The sequence below is a fragment of the Pecten maximus genome, chromosome 12, assembly GCF_902652985.1.
Source record: "Pecten maximus chromosome 12, xPecMax1.1, whole genome shotgun sequence".
Taxonomy (NCBI): Eukaryota; Metazoa; Mollusca; class Bivalvia; order Pectinida; family Pectinidae; genus Pecten; species Pecten maximus.
In genome coordinates, this window is record NC_047026.1 from 41,219,498 (window position 1) to 41,239,884 (window position 20,387).

General features: G+C 40.6%; 2 protein-coding genes across 5 annotated transcripts; one reads left to right on the forward strand and one right to left on the reverse strand.

Moving 5' to 3' along the window:
* Window positions 1–1,035: 1,035 nt before the first annotated feature.
* Window positions 1,036–19,908, forward strand: LOC117339468. Of its 4 annotated transcripts, none has more exons than XM_033901054.1 (3): window positions 1,036–1,167; window positions 14,308–14,982; window positions 15,344–19,908. In XM_033901054.1, the coding sequence occupies exon 3, from the start codon at window positions 18,649–18,651 to the stop codon at window positions 19,777–19,779; it is 1,131 nt and encodes a 376-aa protein (XP_033756945.1). In that variant the 5' UTR covers window positions 1,036–1,167; window positions 14,308–14,982; window positions 15,344–18,648; the 3' UTR covers window positions 19,780–19,908. The 4 variants fall into 4 exon arrangements, with proteins under 4 accessions (XP_033756945.1, XP_033756947.1, XP_033756946.1 ...); XM_033901056.1 differs by having other exon boundaries at window positions 15,344–17,231; XM_033901055.1 differs by lacking the exon at window positions 1,036–1,167 and adding an exon at window positions 1,192–1,300.
* On the reverse strand, window positions 11,888–13,425 carry LOC117339046 (uncharacterized protein KIAA1958-like). Its single transcript, XM_033900411.1, has 2 exons — window positions 12,548–13,425; window positions 11,888–12,305 (listed from the first exon to the last, which is right to left on the reverse strand). The coding sequence occupies exons 1-2, from the start codon at window positions 13,423–13,425 to the stop codon at window positions 11,888–11,890; spliced, it is 1,296 nt and encodes a 431-aa protein (XP_033756302.1).
* Window positions 19,909–20,387: the final 479 nt, after the last annotated feature.

The window sequence follows — 20,387 nt, forward strand, 5'->3', positions numbered from 1 at the left end:
ATGTGAACGGACTTACAAGACATGACCATAGGGCGATGGATTGGGAGATAATTCCAATACCTACTCAGACGAGGGCGCTTACAGGGAGAAAGTTTTTACAAAAGAACCCATGCATTTCATATTAGAACAGTACATTTTTAACGATCAGTTTTCCAGAGACCATCCGTTGAGAATTAACATTTTCACTTTCAGTGTCTAAATTCAGCGTTGAAAACTGATCTAGGGTCAATTTCCAAAGGGGGTTCATTTTCAACGATACACCGACAATAAAGATGATGTAGATAAGGGCGACATTTCGTTGCATACTACACGTACATTTCTTATTAATCGACAATAAATATAATGCTGAAAAATGCAGACTGTGGGACATTATAGGAAAACACTTTTAGGAAAAGAAATCAAGGAGCTCTATGGGAGTGTGGATAAACAAAATCAAGGAGCTCTATGGGAGTGTGGATAAACAAAATCAAGGAGCTCTATGGGAGTGTGGATAAACAAAATCAAGGAGCTCTATATGGAGTGTGGATAAACAAAATCAAGGAGCTCTATATGGAGTGTGGATAAACAAAATCAAGGAGCTCTATGGGAGTGTGGATAAACAAAATCAAGGAGCTCTATGGGGAGTGTGGATAAACAAAATCAAGGAGCTCTATGGGAGTGTGGATAAACAAAATCAAGGAGCTCTATGGGAGTGTGGATCAACAAAATCAAGGAGCTCTATGGGAGTGTGGATCAACAAAATCAAGGAGCTCTATATGGAGTGTGGATAAACAAAATCAAGGAGCTCTATGGGAGTGTGGATGAACAAAATCAAGGAGGTCCAGAAGAGCTTATATAAAAGGCCGATGACTGATACGACTGATAAAAATGAACGGATATAACGCCAAGCTATATAGGGTGCTTACAGGTGAGGTGGCTCCGTTATTGAGCTACTGTTAATGTTATCTATATATAGCAATTTACCTTACCAGTTACACCCGGAATATACCCTAGCGGCTATACAGCTGGTTGATAGAGCGTAACCGGACTTCTACACACAGTGTAATAAACACAGTGTAGCTTGTGTCACAGATCAGGTCTACCCGTATAGAACATTGATTTTTGAACAACCTGCTTCAGCCGACAGTGACCAATAATATTCTACATAGGTCAGCAACACCTGACCAGGTAAGCTGTCATTAGTTTGTCAATCAATACCAAGTCGTGCTTGGTGTCGGCCATATTTCAATTTATCAATATAACGTGGTGGACTGACAGCTGTATACATACAAGTGTGGTGAGGCGGTCCGCCATATTTTATGTAAGTATAGGGTATAACTCGGTCCTCTTTATTTGATGTAGATGTTATTACTACGGTGTGATAGATACTACAGTACCTATGTAGGATTCTAAAGTAAAAGTTAAACACTTTAAACCGAGACAATCGATCGTCCATATCAATAATATTGTACTGCATCAGTGTTTAACACCAGGCCCAAGGAGTAAACAAATGCGGAGAGTATTGTCAACGTACAGGTACAGGACCAGTGTCTCCCCTGTAAACATACTACAGGACAGGTTTCTGCGAGGTAAATGTACAGGACCAGTGTCTCCCCTGTAAACATACTACACGACAGGTTTCTGTGAGGTAAATGTACAGGACCAGTGTCTCCCCTGTAAACATACTACATGACAGGTTTCTGTGAGGTAAATGTACAGAACCAGTGTCTCCCCTGTAAACATACTACAGGACAGGTTTCTGTGAGGTAAATGTACAGGACCAGTGTCTCCCCTGTAAACATACTACAGGACAGGTTTCTGTGAGGTAAATGTACGGGACCAGTGTCTCCCCTGTAAACATACAACACGACAGGTTTCTGTGAGGTTATTGTCGGGGACCAGTGTCTCCCCTGTAAACATACAACACGACAGGTTTCTGTGAGGTAAATGTACAGGACCAGTGTCTCCCCTGTAAACATACAACATGACAGGTTTCTGTGAGGTTGATGTACAGGACCAGTGTCTCCCCTGTAAACATACCACACGACAGGTTTCTGTGAGGTAAATGTACCGGACCAGTGTCTCCCCTGTAAACATACAACACGACAGGTTTCTGTGAGGTAAATGTACAGGACCAGTGTCTCCCCTGTAAACATACAACACGACAGGTTTCTGTGAGGTAAATATACAGGACCAGTGTCTCCCCTGTAAACATACTACACGACAGGTTTCTGTGAGGTAAATGTACCGGACCAGTGTCTCCCCTGTAAACATACAACACGACAGGTTTCTGTGAGGTAAATGTACAGGACCAGTGTCTCCCCTGTAAACATACTACACGACAGGTTTCTGTGAGGTTGATGTACAGGACCAGTGTCTCCCCTGTAAACATACTACACGACAGGTTTCTGTGAGGTAAATGTACCGGACCAGTGTCTCCCCTGTAAACATACTACACGACAGGTTTCTGTGAGGTAAATGTACAGGACCAGTGTCTCCCCTGTAAACATACTACACGACAGGTTTCTGTGAGGTAAATGTACGGGACCAGTGTCTCCCCAGTAAACATACTACACGACAGGTTTCTGTGAGGTAAATGTACAGGACCGGTGTCTCCCCTGTAAACATACTACACGACAGGTTTCTGTGAGGTAAATGTACAGGACCAGTGTCTCCCCTGTAAACATACTACAGGACAGGTTTCTGTGAGGTAAATGTACAGGACTAGTGTCTCCCCTGTAAACATACAACACGACAGGTTTCTGTGAGGTAAATGTACAGGACCAGTGTCTCCCCTGTAAACATACTACAGGACAGATTTCTGTGAGGTAAATGTACAGGACCAGTGTCTCCCCTGTAAACATACTACACGACAGGTTTCTGTGAGGTAAATGTACAGGACCAGTGTCTCCCCTGTAAACATACAACACGACAGGTTTCTGTGAGGTAAATGTACAGGACCAGTGTCTCCCCTGTAAACATACTACACGACAGGTTTCTGTGAGGTTATTGTCGGGGACCAGTATCTCCCCTGTAAACATACTACACGACAGGTTTCTGTGAGGTAAATGTACTGTACCAATGTCTCCCCTGTAAACATACTACACGACAGGTTTCTGTGAGGTAAATGTACAGGACCAGTGTCTGCCCTGTAAACATACTACACGACAGGTTTCTGTGAGGTAAATGTACAGTACTAGTGTCTGCCCTGTAAACATACTGCACGACAGGTTTCTGTGAGGTAATTGTCGGGGACCGGTGTCTCCCCTGTAAACCTACTACACGACAGGTTTCTGTGAGGTAAATGTACAGGACCAGTGTCTCCCCTGTAAACATACTACACGACAGGTTTCTGTGAGGTAATTGTCGGGGACCAGTGTCTCCCCTGTAAACCTACTACAGGACAGGTTTCTGTGAAGTCAATGTACAGGACCAGTGTCTCCCCTGTAAACATACCACACGACAGGTTTCTGTGAGGTAAATGTACAGGACCAGTGTCTCCCCTGTAAACATACAACACGACAGGTTTCTGTCAGGTAAATGTACAGGACCAGTGTCTCCCCTGTAAACATACAACACGACAGGTTTCTGTGAGGTAAATGTACGGGACCAGTGTCTCCCCAGTAAACATACTACACGACAGGTTTCTGTGAGGTAAATGTACCGGACCAGTGTCTCCCCTGTAAACATACAACACGACAGGTTTCTGTGAGGTAAATGTACCGGACCAGTGTCTCCCCTGTAAACATACAACACGACAGGTTTCTGTGAGGTAAATGTACAGGACCTGTGTCTCCCCTGTAAACATACAACACGACAGGTTTCTGTGAGGTAAATGTACAGGACCAGTGTCTCCCCTGTAAACATACAACACGACAGGTTTCTGTCAGCTAAATGTACGGGACCAGTGTCTCCCCTGTAAACATACTACAGGACAGGTTTCTGTGAGGTAAATGTACAGGACCAGTACTAGTGTCTGCCCTGTAAACATACTACAGGACAGGTTTCTGTGAGGTAAATGTACAGGGCCAGTGTCTCCCCTGTAAACATACTACAGGACAGGTTTCTGTGAGGTAAATGTACAGGACCAGTGTCTCCCCTGTAAACATACAACACGACAGGTTTTTGTGAGGTAAATGTACAGGACCGATGTCTCCCCTGTAAACATACAACACGACAGGTTTCTGTGAGGTTAATGTACAGGACCAGTGTCTCCCCTGTAAACATACAACACGACAGGTTTCTGTGAGGTAAATGTACGGGACCAGTATCTCCCCTGTAAACATACAACACAACAGGTGTCTGTGAGGTAAATGTACGGGACCAGTGTCTCCCCTGTAAACCTACTACACGACAGGTTTCTGTGAGGTAATTGTCGGGGACCAGTGTCTCCCCTGTAAACCTACTACACGACAGGTTTCTGTGAGGTTAATGTACAGGACCAGAGCTTTCCCTTTAAACATACTACAGGACAGGTTTCTGTGAGGTAAATGTACAGGACCAGTGTCTCCCCTGTAAACATACTACACGACAGGTTTCTGTGAGGTACATGTACAGGACCAGTGTCTCCCCTGTAAACATACAACACGACAGGTTTCTGTGAGGTAAATGTACAGGACCAGTGTCTGCCCTGTAAACATACTACACGACAGGTTTCTGTGAGGTAAATGTACAGGACCAGTGTCTCCCCTGTAAACATACTACAGGACAGGTTTCTGTGAGGTAAATGCACAGGACCAGTGTCTCCCCTGTAAACATACTACACGACAGGTTTCTGTGAGGTACATGTACAGGACTAGTGTCTCCCCTGTAAACATACAACACGACAGGTTTCTGTGAGGTAAATGTACAGGACCAGTGTCTCCCCTGTAAACATACTACATGACAGGTTTCTGTGAGGTAAATGTACAGGACCAGTTTCTCCCCTGTAAACATACTACATGACAGGTTTCTGTGAGGTAAATGTACAGGACCGGTGTCTCCCCTGTAAACATACTACAGGACAGGTTTCTGTGAGGTAAATGTACAGGACCAGTGTCTCCCCTGTAAACATACAACACGACAGGTTTCTGTGAGGTAAATGTACAGGACCGGTGTCTGCCCTGTAAACATACTACAGGACAGATTTCTGTGAGGTTATTGTCGGGGACCAGTATCTCCCCTGTAAACATACTACACGACAGGTTTCTGTGAGATAAATGTACAGTACTAGTGTCTGCCCTGTAAACATACTACACGACAGGTTTCTGTGAGGTTATTGTCGGGGACCAGTGTCTCCCCTGTAAACATACTACACGACAGGTTTCTGTGAGTTTATTGTCGGGGACCAGTATCTCCCCTGTAAACATACTACACGACAGGTTTCTGTGAGGTAAATGTACAGTACTAGTGTCTGCCCTGTAAACATACTACACGACAGGTTTCTGTGAGGTAATTGTCGGGGACCGGTGTCTCCCCTGTAAACCTACTACACGACAGGTTTCTGTGAGGTAAATGTACAGGACCAGTGTCTCCCCTGTAAACATACTACACGACAGGTTTCTGTGAGGTAATTGTCGGGGACCAGTGTCTCCCCTGTAAACCTACTACAGGACAGGTTTCTGTGAGGTCAATGTACAGGACCAGTGTCTCCCCTGTAAACATACTACACGACAGGTTTCTGTGAGGTAAATGTACCGGACCAGTATCTCCCCTGTAAACATACCACACGACAGGTTTCTGTGAGGTAAATGTACCGGACCAGTGTCTCCCCTGTAAACATACTACACGACAGGTTTCTGTGAGGTAAATGTACAGGACCAGTGTCTCCCCTGTAAACATACTACACGACAGGTTTCTGTGAGGTAAATGTACAGGACCGGTGTCTCCCCTGTAAACATACTACACGATAGGTTTCTGTGAGGTAAATGTACAGGACCAGTGTCTCCCCTGTAAACATACAACACGACAGGTTTCTGTGAGGTAAATGTACAGGACCAGTGTCTCCCCTGTAAACATACAACACGACAGGTTTCTGTGAGGTAAATGTACAGGACCAGTGTCTCCCCTGTAAACATACAACACGACAGGTTTCTGTGAGGTAAATGTACAGGACGAGTGTCTCCCCTGTAAACATACTACAGGACAGGTTTCTGTGAGGTACATGAACAGGACCAGTGTCTCCCCTGTAAACATACTACACGACAGGTTTCTGTGAGGTAAATGTACAGGACCAGTGTCTCCCCTGTAAACATACAACACGACAGGTTTCTGTGAGGTAAATGTACAGGACCAGTGTCTCCCCTGTAAACATACAACACGACAGGTTTCTGTGAGGTAAATGTACAGGACCAGTGTCTCCCCTGTAAACATACAACACGACAGGTTTCTGTGAGGTAAATGTACGGGACCAGTGTCTCCCCTGTAAACCTACTACAGGACAGGTTTCTGTGAGGTAAATATACAGGACCAGTGTCTCCCCTGTAAACATACAACACGACAGGTTTCTGTGAGGTAAATGTACCGAACCAGTGTCTCCCCTGTAAACATACAACACAACAGGTTTCTGTGAGGTAAATGTACAGGACCAGTGTCTCCCCTGTAAACATACTACACGACAGGTTTCTGTGAGGTAAATGTACAGGACCAGTGTCTCCATGTAAACATACTACACGACAGGTTTCTGTGAGGTAAATGTACAGGACCAGTGTCTGCCCTGTACACATACTACAGGACAGGTTTCTGTGAGGTAAATGTACAGGACCAGTGTCTCCCCTGTAAACATACTACACGACAGGTTTCTGTGAGGTAAATGTACAGGACCTGTGTCTCCCCTGTAAACATACTACACGACAGGTTTCTGTGAGGTAAATGTACAGGACCAGTATCTCCCCTGTAAACATACAACACGATAGGTTTCTGTGAGGTAAATGTACATGACCAGTATCTCCCCTGTAAACATACTACAGGACAGGTTTCTGTGAGGTAAATGTACAGGACCTGTGTCTCCCCTGTAAACATACAACACGACAGGTTTCTGTGAGGTAACTGTACAGGACCAGTGTCTCCCCTGTAAACATACTACACGACAGGTTTCTGTGAGGTAAATGTACAGGACCAGTGTCTCCCCTGTAAACATACAACACGACAGGTTTCTGTGAGGTAAATGTACAGGACCAGTGTCTCCCCTGTAAACATACAACACGACAGGTTTCTGTGAGGTAAATGTACAGGACCAGTGTCTCCCCTGTAAACATACAACACGACAGGTTTCTGTGAGGTAAATGTACAGGACCATTGTCTCCCCTGTAAACATACTACACGACAGGTTTCTGTGAGGTAAATGTACAGGAACAGTGTCTCCCCTGTAAACATACAACACGACAGGTTTCTGTGAGGTAAATGTACAGGACCAGTGTCTCCCCTGTAAACATACTACAGGACAAGTTTCTGTGAGGTAAATGTACAGGACCAGTGTCTCCCCTGTAAACATACTACACGACAGGTTTCTGTGAGGTAAATGTACAGGACCGGTGTCTCCCCTGTAAACATACTACAGGACAGGTTTCTGTGAGGTAAATGTACAGGATCGGTGTCTGCCCTGTAAACATACAACACGACAGGTTTCTGTGAGGTAAATGTACAGGACCAGTGTCTGCCCTGTAAACATACTACACGACAGGTTTCTGTGAGGTAAATGTACAGGACCTGTGTCTCCCCTGTAAACATACTACACGACAGGTTTCTGTGAGGTAAATGTACAGGACCAGTGTCTCCCCTGTAAACATACTACACGACAGGTTTCTGTGAGGTAAATGTACAGGACCAGTGTCTCCCCTGTAAACATACAACACGACAGGTTTCTGTGAGGTAAATGTACAGGACCAGTGTCTCCCCTGTAAACATACTACACGACAGGTTTCTGTGAGGTAAATGTACAGGACCTGTGTCTCCCCTGTAAACATACTACACGACAGGTTTCTGTGAGGTAAATGTACAGGACCAGTGTCTCCCCTGTAAACATACTACACGACAGGTTTCTGTGAGGTAAATGTACAGGAACAGTGTCTCCCCTGTAAACATACAACACGACAGGTTTCTGTGAGGTAAATGTACAGGACCAGTGTCTCCCCTGTAAACATACTACAGGACAGGTTTCTGTGAGGTAAATGTACAGGACCAGTATCTCCCCTGTAAACATACAACACGACAGGTTTCTGTGAGGTAAATGTACAGGACCAGTATCTCCCCTGTAAACATACAACACGACAGGTTTCTGTGAGGTAAATGTACAGGACCAGTGTCTCCCCTGTAAACATACTACACGACAGGTTTCTGTGAGGTAAATGTACAGGACCAGTGTCTCCCCTGTAAACATACAACACGACAGGTTTCTGTGAGGTAAATGTACAGGACCAGTGTCTCCCCTGTAAACATACAACACGACAGGTTTCTGTGAGGTAAATGTACAGGACCAGTGTCTCCCCTGTAAACATACTACACGACAGGTTTCTGTGAGGTTAATGTACAGGACCGGTATCTCCCCTGTAAACATACTACACGACAGGTTTCTGTGAGGTAAATGTACAGGACGAGTGTCTCCCCTGTAAACATACTACACGACAGGTTTCTGTGAGGTAAATGTACAGGACCAGTGTCTCCCCTGTAAACATACTACAGGACAGGTTTCTGTGAGGTAAATGTACAGGACCAGTGTCTCCCCTGTAAACATACAACACGACAGGTTTCTGTGAGGTTAATGTACAGGACCAGTGTCTCCCCTGTAAACATACTACAGGACAGGTTTCTGTGAGGTAAATGTACAGGACCAGTGTCTCCCCTGTAAACATACTACATGACAGGTTTCTGTGAGGTAAATGTACAGGACCAGTGTCTCCCCTGTAAACATACAACACGACAGGTTTCTGTGAGGTAAATGTACAGGACCAGTATCTCCCCTGTAAACATACTACACGACAGGTTTCTGTGAGGTAAATGTACAGGACCTGTGTCTCCCCTGTAAACATACAACACGACAGGTTTCTGTGAGGTAAATGTACAGGACCAGTGTCTCCCCTGTAAACATACTACAGGACAGGTTTCTGTGAGGTAAATGTACAGGACCAGTGTCTCCCCTGTAAACATACTACACGACAGGTTTCTGTGAGGTAAATGTACAGGACCAGTGTCTCCCCTGTAAACATACTACAGGACAGGTTTCTGTGAGGTAAATGTACAGGACCAGTGTCTCCCCTGTAAACATACTACAGGACAAGTTTCTGTGAGGTAAATGTACAGGACCAGTGTCTCCCCTGTAAACATACAACACGACAGGTTTCTGTGAGGTAAATGTACAGGACCAGTGTCTGTCCTGTAAACCTACTACACGACAGGTTTCTGTGAGGTAAATGTACAGGACCAGTGTCTCCCCTGTAAACATACTACACGACAGGTTTCTGTGAGGTAAATGTACAGGACCGGTGTCTCCCCTGTAAACATACTACAGGACAGGTTTCTGTGAGGTAAATGTACAGGATCGGTGTCTGCCCTGTAAACATACAACACGACAGGTTTCTGTGAGGTAAATGTACAGGACCAGTGTCTGCCCTGTAAACATACTACACGACAGGTTTCTGTGAGGTAAATGTACAGGACTAGTGTCTCCCCTGTAAACATACTACAGGACAGGTTTCTGTGAGGTAAATGTACAGGACCAGTGTCTCCCCTGTAAACATACTACACGACAGGTTTCTGTGAGGTAAATGTACAGGACGAGTGTCTCCCCTGTAAACATACAACACGACAGGTTTCTGTGAGGTAAATGTACAGGACCAGTGTCTCCCCTGTAAACATACTACACGACAGGTTTCTGTGAGGTAAATGTACAGGACCAGTGTCTGCCCTGTAAACATACAACACGACAGGTTTCTGTGAGGTAAATGTACAGGACCAGTGTCTCCCCTGTAAACATACTACACGATAGGTTTCTGTGAGGTAAATGTACAGGACCTGTGTCTCCCCTGTAAACATACTACACGACAGGTTTCTGTGAGGTAAATGTACAGGACCAATGTCTCCCCTGTAAACATACTACACGACAGGTTTCTGTGAGGTAAATGTACGGGAACCAGTGTCTCCCCTGTAAACATACAACACGACAGGTTTCTGTGAGGTAAATGTACAGGACCTGTGTCTCCCCTGTAAACATACTACACGACAGGTTTCTGTGAGGTAAATGTACAGGACCAGTGTCTCCCCTGTAAACATACTACACGACAGGTTTCTGTGAGGTAAATGTACAGGACCAATGTCTCCCCTGTAAACATACTACACGACAGGTTTCTGTGAGGTAAATGTACGGGAACCAGTGTCTCCCCTGTAAACATACAACACGACAGGTTTCTGTGAGGTAAATGTACAGGACCTGTGTCTCCCCTGTAAACATACTACAGGACAGGTTTCTGTGAGGTAAATGTACAGGACCAGTGTCTCCCCTGTAAACATACTACACGACAGGTTTCTGTGAGGTAAATGTACAGGACCAGTATCTCCCCTGTAAACATACTACACGACAGGTTTCTGTGAGGTAAATGTACAGGACCAGTGTCCCCTGTAAACATACTACACGACAGGTTTCTGTGAGGTAAATGTACAGGACCAGTGTCCCCTGTAAACATACTACACGACAGGTTTCTGTGAGGTAAATGTACAGGACCAGTGTCTCCCCTGTAAACATACTACAGGACAGGTTTCTGTGAGGTAAATGTACAGGACCAGTGTCTCCCCTGTAAACATACTACAGGACAGGTTTCTGTGAGGTAAATGTACAGGACCTGTGTCTCCCCTGTAAACATACAACACGACAGGTTTCTGTGAGGTAAATGTACAGGACTAGTGTCTCCCCTGTAAACATACTACACGACAGGTTTCTGTGAGGTCAATGTACAGGACCAGTGTCTCCCCTGTAAACATACAACACGACAGGTTTCTGTGAGGTAAATGTACAGGACCAGTGTCTCCCCTGTAAACATACTACAGGACAGGTTTCTGTGAGGTAAATGTACAGGACCTGTGTCTCCCCTGTAAACATACTACAGGACAGGTTTCTGTGCGGAAGAACCACTCTGTTATCTGTGAAAATGTCATCCATGTACGTTTTCTGTACTTTCGTAAAAATTCATATTGATGTTACCTTTTCCCGATAGGACATTGATTTATGACACGAGATAAACAAAATGACAGGACATAGGCCGAGCCCTCCAGCGTCGCTCAGTTGACGTTGATGCTGGGCGAATAACGGAACCGTATACCCACGGGTAGGGTCAATATCCTGATCAATTCAATGCCGACAAGAATCCGTGCAACCACTGCAGCTCATGTGGCATACACTATACAGCGTTAAAAGGACGTTAAACAAACCAAACCAAACAGCATATTGATGTCGATTCATTTTGAGAGGGCTACCCTTGGATCAATCTCAAATTTGACGGGGCTAACTAAAGGTACAAGAGGAATTTTCACTGACAGCAGAGTGGTTATCTACACTGTATCTATCTATCTATCTATCTATCTATATACATGTACCATTATATTTTATAAACGTTTTGCTTCCCATATTAAAACATATCTTTTATATCATCCATTGTTTGTATAGACCATTATATCTAATAATGGACTGTTATCAGTCCATTATTAGGACAAACTGTCCATTATTTCCATATTTTTGGGTTTTTTTTGGACGGGTGGAAAAATAATTCAAACAACAAAAATGTACACTCCATCTTTATTAATCCATTGATACTGTAATCCAACAGAATTTCGTTACAGTATCACATGTACAAGCTGTATATATATTCAGACAGAATTTCGATAAAGTATCACAAACTGTATAATCCACCAGAATTTCGATATAGTGTCACATGAGCCATTTTCAATATTTCACATTGATTTTGATACCTCCAGATTCGATATTAATTTCCGTACTCCCTCTATTTTCACTTTCCTTTCTGGGAATTTGAACACTGTTAGCGTTGTTTCCACTAAGAATGTCACTCATGTCAGATTGCTGTTGGTCACTGGTGCGTTTGTAAGCACGTACAGCATTTGAACGATGGCCAGTTTTCTCGGAAATCAACTGTTCGTCTATTCCGGCACTATAAAGGCGTGTTGCTGCGGTTGCGCGGAGACAGTGGTTGGTAAAGAAACCCTGAAATCCAGCTTGCTCACAGAGGCGTTTTACTGTTTGTTGGAGTATGTGAACTCCAACTGCTGCATCTTGGTACCATACATTTCCATTTATGTATTTCCTTGCTCTTAGGTAAAACGCATCAGTTTTACAGTTGTCAGGTCTACAAAGAATAGGTAAATGCATTTTAAATTTCTATTGCACTGTACACATGTATACACAGTAGTTTCACTTTGATTTTAATATCATATTAAACAACAGCAGATTTTGGTACAGGAGGGGGTGGTAAAATATAATTTTATTCCTGATTAAGAATATATTCACAGGTAAATGCTTGTTTGTTTCTAGATTGTATTTAAGTTGAATGGGGTGGAGGAAGGCAGATCGGGATGGATTTACACTCACCTGGCTTGGGTATATTTTGTGTAGAGCATCACAATGCACCTCTCTGGTTGTTTTAGATTTCCATAAGCCCTTGTAATTTTTGGGTCCAGCTTTCGATGAAGGATACCGCCACGGTTTGTTTTTGACACATCTTCAGTGTATTCCAGGTATCTACGATTCTCGTTGTCCACTCTGATGCAAATTTGTGAATGTCCACCAAATCGTAAATTACGATGTTCCTGACCTGCTCGCAGAGCAAAATTCAACCCGATCATGAACACCATAGTGTCCAATAGTTTTTGAGGAGTATCAGATCCCAAGATATTTGTTCTCCACATGTCCTCCTCTTGTACTTGGCTGATTACATCTGCCTGTCGTCGTTGTAGTCCCATACCTTTCTTGGATAATTCCTTCATTTTGGAATCCAACACTGCTTTCAATCCTGCAAAACTTTGGTCATCCAGAAAGCTGATAAACCGTCCATTGGTCCTGAAATGATGTTGGATTGACACTACCAGTTCATAAATAGTATTTGGTCTATACTCTGACCCAGCTTCATTTCTAACCTCACCAATGAAAAAACTTAAGGCTTCATTCAGAAGGGAATTGGACATTTTCAGAATTGGATCGGAATACTTTCTGTTCTTTGTCAATTGTTCGCGCTGTTTCTGCCAGTTATGAAATAGGTCTATTGCCCACCGTGTCTTGTTCTCAGTTTTAGTAGACTTGCCATTTTCCACCATTTGCTGTAGATCTTGAGCTTTCAAGGGAATTCGGAATCTAGTATCCATTCTCTCCATATCCATTGAGCACTGAAGAATGTTTTCATCATCTGCAGACGAAATGTCCGAAAACAGACTGTTTTTGAGTTCAAAATTTGGGCGGTTATTTTCCTGCATGTCCAATACATCATTAAGGATAGTATCGGTATCAGAACCTTTACTTAATCGGTCCACGACAGTCGACTGAGTTATGAAAATTGTATCAGAATCAGAGATGTTGTCTCTTCAGTGTTCACCTCAGAAATGGCTATATGAGAATAACAGTCTGAATTCTGATGTATAAAACGACATTGCATGACATGCTCATGCAATTACTATATATAGCTTGTTACATTTCTTACCTTTACCTGTCCAAAAATATTCATGGTTGATTAAACACACATTGCTCATAGTATTACCTGTAGTAGTCCAATATTATTCAAGGCTGAATGAACATACTTCCCCATGCCTGCATACATGAACTGTTGTTTATCAGGCAAGCAAAGAACATTTCCATTCTTAAATAGAAGTATTGTTAGCTTTCAAATTATATCAATGGTACGTACACTAAGTGCAACAGGGGGATATGTTTTAAGTAGGAGAAGGTCCTCAAGCTGTCTATTCTTTGAAATAATGCACTGGACTCGGCCTTCGGCCTCGTCCAGTCCATTATTTCAAAGAATAGACAGCTCTCGGACATTCTCCTTTACGTAAACCGGGGAATTTCTAATTAGGTTTCTTTTTCATTTCAGTATATCAACAGTTATTCTAATAATTAAATAAAACTGTGTCGCGTACGTCTGATAAGGCTGGACCACAGGGACACGTTAAAATAGTAATGTATGTATAAAATATATGGGGGGTCGATATAAACATAACACAGTTTATATCGACCCCCCCCATATATTTTATACATACATTACTATTGTAACGTGTCCCTGTGGCTGGACATTTGAATGCATTATGTACTTTTATGCAAATAAAATACAACTTATGTTATCATATAACTATTCTTTTCAGAGAATGTGAAGAGCATAAACCAACAAGGGAAGCAGACCAGTATGGCGCCCGAGTCTAACACCCCTGATACAGACTCCTATCCTGTAGAGGCTCGCGTGATAGTGGCGTTCAGTGTGTGGCAGTTTGTCATTGTAGTGTTAACCCTGGGGGTTGGTATTGTCGCTATAGGACGGCTAGTGCGGGTCGGATGTAAGAACTGTACAACCATCATCGTATATCTACTGTGTGGTTTACTTCATGAACTGTACGCGATATATATACTACAGACAGCCAAACAAAGAACAGATGATGTAACAGTCAGAAACGAAGGTTGTGCAGACTTTTATTTTGTTTGTTTGGTTGCCATTGTTATTTCATTGCTGGTGGTCAGTCTCTCGACTGTCAGGAAAACATTCGCCCCGAAAAAGGCTAAACTAATTCGTAATATAGCACTAGTATACACCGCCATTGTCGTGCCGTTAGCTATCAAATTCAAATCGTTAGGATCTTCAGACAGTAAAGAACATCTTCCTACACTACAGTTGAAGAGTGAATTCCTTTACGTTACTGTATGTGAACGCGATCCTTACTCGGACGGCCTCTCCACCTTGTTAGAATATGGCGCCATCTACTTCCCGTTTTCGGGCCTGTACTTGATACTGTATTACTCCCAAAGGGCAAGGTCAAGTGATAAAGGTGAGTTGTACAGCAAAAGAGATAATCATCAAATCTATATAATATAACACGAATATGACATTACCCTTGAAAATAAAAATTACATTATGATTTTTCCGCAAATATGGCTAACGCATGTTCTCCTTTGATCATTTTTGTTTTGCTTTGTTCCTTGTTTTGTTCCTTCTTTATTTTTTTGGTGGGGGTTACTGGTTGGGATTTCTAGCAGTCTGTAAGAGTAAACTTCCTAGTTTCTAATGTCTCCTGTAAATAAATCAAGCATTTCATTACACGTTGATTTACCTTGTAGAATAACATCATGACTTGTTCATATTCTATGATGCTTTTCGCAAGATTTTCAAATAATATTTTCTTCTTTCAGAAATGAAGTTTTCTGAATTGCAATGTCTGCCGGCCTGTCAGGAAGGCGATTTGCCATACCTATGCCGCACGTGCACCCGCGTGAACCCTGTTTTAGCTGTGACTCTTATCTATTATATATTCGCCATACTAATGGCACGTCCGTTCTACATTGGTTGTAGTATGGTGCTGGGGACAACGTACAAGGATCTCCTCCCTAACATTACTATTACGGCTCTCTACGTGTTTGTTTCACTGTATTGTACGTTTGATATTTATCTATTCCCGAAAAAGTCCACGCCTGTTAAGTCAGACAGTGTTACCGAGATCCTTATTGAGACGGACGGCACGCACAGCAGTTATAAACCACTGAGTACGAAGACACTTCGCCAGTAAATTGACGAATAGACAACAAATATACAAATGTAAAAATTACATGGACGTATACACTAGAGTCAAATAATAATCTACAAATAAGATTTGTCTGAGCACGTATTCAGACAACATCTTTGCAATTGAAGATGTTCATTCGAATATATATATATGCCATGACAAAATCGCTGTGACCCATTTTGAGTAGTATTCGAGATGGCTATGCTGGAATTTGTGAAGGAAACTGCTCATTTTCTGGACATCATGATCATCTGAGGCATCGTATCAGCTAAGCGAGAGGCCCTGTCTAAAATCAGACCTATGACAAGCCCCAACAGTATAGAGAATGAATACAACACCAATCCTAAATATTGTATCTTAAATACTGTAGCAACGATACTGTATCCTAAATACTGTATCCTAAATACTGTACCAACGATACTGTATCCTAAATACTGTACCAACGATACTGTATCCTAAATACTGTACCAACGATACTGTATCCTAATACTGTATCCTAAATACTGTACCAACGATACTGTATCCTAAATACTGTATCCTAAATACTGTATCCTAAATACTGTACCAACGATACTGTATCCTAAATACTGTACCAACGACACTGTATCCTAAATACTGTATCAACGATACTGTATCCTAAATACTGTACCAACGATACTGTATCCTAAATACTGTATCCTAAATACTGTATCCTAAATACTGTACCAACGACACTGTATCCTAAATACCGTATCAACGATAATGTTCATTCTGTTGTAAATACTGTACGTATCCCGCCTATGAATACTGCCCATATTGACTCTTTATAGCAAGCGTATCGATTGAAATTGCAGAGGCAGTGTTGTTTATTTTATATATAACTTGGGTAAAATGCTCTTCATATAATCTTTTCTTGAGGACATTATGTGAAAATATATTTTGATATATATTTTATGATACTCTTTTGTACTGCATATGTATGTTGAAGTTGTATAATTGTTTCCATGACCAGAATACACCATATACTGTTTTTAAGAGTCTGCTTGAAATTGCGCTGTTTTAAAGTCATTTTTGAGACCATTAAAAATGTACTGTTCATTGGACTTTTAGGAAATGTTTGACTATAAATATGTTGAGTTTGAAGGGAAAGGATGATTTATGAAAGAGCAATGTATTCATGTAGAGAAACTTTTGCTATAAATTACCTGTCTGCCTTGTAGAGTTCCCCAACACAGACCCGGAGTTTTGTGTTTTGTAACACAATATCGTAGACTACGTTAGGGACAGTTTCACTGACGTACAAACAATAGCGATGTTTTAAATCGCAGTACTAAGAATTGATCTATGTATGCTTGTTTCCACCGTATGGTTTAAGGCTTAAAACTGATATACAGTGTATAATAAACTTATAGATCTGCGAGCATTGTTTTGGTTAGTATCAATCGACCTATATTTTCTAATAGATAAAGGTTGAATGTTTATACAATGTACGTTTTGGTATTTACATTGTAATTTGAAAATGAATCAATATTCATGTTTATAGCCTTTTATGGGAGAAGTGTTTATTGTTTTAACGATACGGTTAGTGGCCACGCCCCTTTTGTATGTCAGTTGGTCCCTAAGTAGACAAAAACTATCAAAATATTACAAACAGAATTGAACACTAATTACATGTAAGTATACAAATCATGGAAACCTGTGTACCAACAGAAATGAACCAATTAAGTATACAAACAATGGAAACCTATTGTGAACAAACAGAAATGAACCAATTAAGTATACAAACAATGGAAACCTATTGTGTACAAACAGAAATGAACCAATTAAGTATACAAACAATGGAAACCTATTGTGTACAAACAGAAATGAACAGCATATTTGAATAATTTTCTATTATAACAGGCCGCTTTAACATGTAACATTTGAATAAGTTTCTATTATAAGATATAACGAATTACATCACCCTGTGTATAGCCTTTGTAATGAAGACTTCGGTTGTTGCATTGTTGTTGGTACCTCCATCTGGGGCTCTCGGATAATTGTCCGAAATTGATAAAACTTGTCCATGAAAGGTTGCAATTGCAGTAATTCCCGGGAAAAGATTCAAAGAGTAGCTTTCAATATCGTCGGTGTTCAATTTGCAATGACCGCATGGCCATTTGGCTATAGTGGTTTTCTTACCGCAATCCGCGGTATATAATATAGGTGATGTGAATGGGCCATTTTACGTGTAGGTTAATTTCTTTATAGGCAATTTTTTGCGATACAAATTCTGATTGCTTGTAGGGAAAGCGAAACTCATTGAATTCAAATGTAAAACATGCGTTTAATTTAAACAAAATATGAATCCCCCATAGTATTAACAAAATTCTAAAAAAGAGAGAGAGAGAGAAAACTCAAGCTTAATCTTAATTTACATACAACTTGTAAAAACATAAATCGGGGTATAGACATCTCTGATACGCGTCAACTCACAAACAATTATCGGCGCGTGCCGATTAGAACGGATGAAAGCACAGACACCTGTGGTGCTGTAACAGGTGTGACGAGCTTGTGGACCGTAACTTCACACCTTGTAATTGTTTATTGGTATATTAATTAAATATAGCCCACTCGCAGTCGAGCACACGTAATTGTCCGAATATGGTTGCAAACATATTTAAGTCCTGTTTGAAGAGAAGACATGACTTGTGACACACGACTGGGAAGTAAAATCACAAGGATGTCAATCACTTCATGATAACTTAAAAAAACATGACAGGTTTACATAAAAGTTAAATATTTTTTTCCTATTAAAGAAAATTAGCCCCTACTCCAAAATGTAGAAGTAAGTGCTAATATTTTTGTCTATTAAAAGACTTGGAACAAACCTTTTTCAAATTCATATGGAATGGTAAAAATGATAGAATCGCAAGAAACCAAATAATAAAACCTTATGAGGAAGGTGGACTAAAAATGTTCAACATAGAATACTTCATAAAAGCCCTAAAATTATCATGGGTCCAAAGGATACTAAAATCAAACGGAGCATGTAAAGCCATCTTCGAAAGTATTATTGGTTGTAATATTAACTCCATATTTAAATTCGGAAAAGAATTTTTAAATAAAAAGGCAAATGTAATTAAAAATATTTTTTGGAAGGAGGTACTTTCTGATCTATACATCTTTTTAAATTGTGTCGATGAAGACGATAACATATATCAACACCTATGGTACAATAATAACATAAAAGTAGATAGCAAACCTATTTACTTCAAGAGATGGGCAGATAGAGATATTTTTTACGTATATGATCTACTAGATGAGAATGGTAGTCTAATTCAATCGTACGACATATTTTGTGCCAAACACAATTTTTACCCTCCAATCACTCAATTTGATGGTTTACATAACGCCATCAGAGCAACTTGGTATGCTATTCAAAATAGACACCACACCTTTTCTCTACCACATTGTCCAATTCATATATACTATATACTCACAAACAAGCAAAGAGGTCCTTCTGTTTATAATTTATTTATTAAAAACTTAAAAACAAACAATAAATACATTACAAAATGGTCAGAAGAACTGAATTTGGTAGAAGGTACAGTATGGTGGAAAAAAATAAACATAATCCCTTTTAAATCCACTATAGACTGTAAATTAAGATGGTTTCAATATAGAATAATACACAGGATTATAAGTACAAACAAATATCTACATATGATAAACCTAAAGGACTCTCCATTATGTACTTTTTGTAACCGTCATACAGAAACTATAGTCCACATTTTTTGGGAATGCAGACTAGTAGCAATCTTCTGGGAAGATTTCAAAGTATGGCTATATGATGATACTTTAACTAATTTACAATTACATGTTACGGATGTAATCTTGGGAAAGTTACATAAAGATCAAGAAGTCAAATATCTCAATACGTTAGTATTAATAGCAAAATTCCATATTTATAAACAAAAAATTAAAAATTGTCTCCTCTGTATTAATGGATTCATAAAAGAACTAGATTTGTATCTAAAAACAGAGGAGGTAATTTACAAAAACAACATGGAGTGTGATAGTTTTGTGAAAAAATGGTCTATATAAGTGAATAATTTTTCAGATCTTCTTCACACATATCAATACATGTACTTAAAAGTAAGTCAAAAGTTTTTCTTTTTTTATACACGTACCTTTAAACACAATATATTAAAATGAGAGAAAGCGTGAGTGGAAGGTTGTTTGTTTGTTTGTCTCTGTATTCCAAAAAAAAACAACCAATCCTTTTTTTTCTATTCATCACTTAATACGTATTGTACATCTTACTGCTGTAATGATATGTCTGTATTATTATACCATGTAATATAATGTACCTGTATGTATACTATATGTAAAAGGATGAATAAAAAAGATTTCAAAACTGAAAAAATATTTTTGTCTATAAATACTCACCAGCTGCAGACGCACGTGCTTATATTTAACTCTATTGATAATAAGCAAAATTTTTTCTTAAATGTTTCAAAATATTTTATTGTCAACACAACAAGTATAAATTTACATTGAATATCGTACAGAATTGGTGTTAGCAAAAGGGATTGGACAACAGGCTCAGCCTATATTAGTCCTTTCCTATAAATGTCCAGTTTAGTGAACATGAAGTAGGAAAAGTCAATAATTGATATATAGAAACAAAGAAAACACATTCTCACTCACTC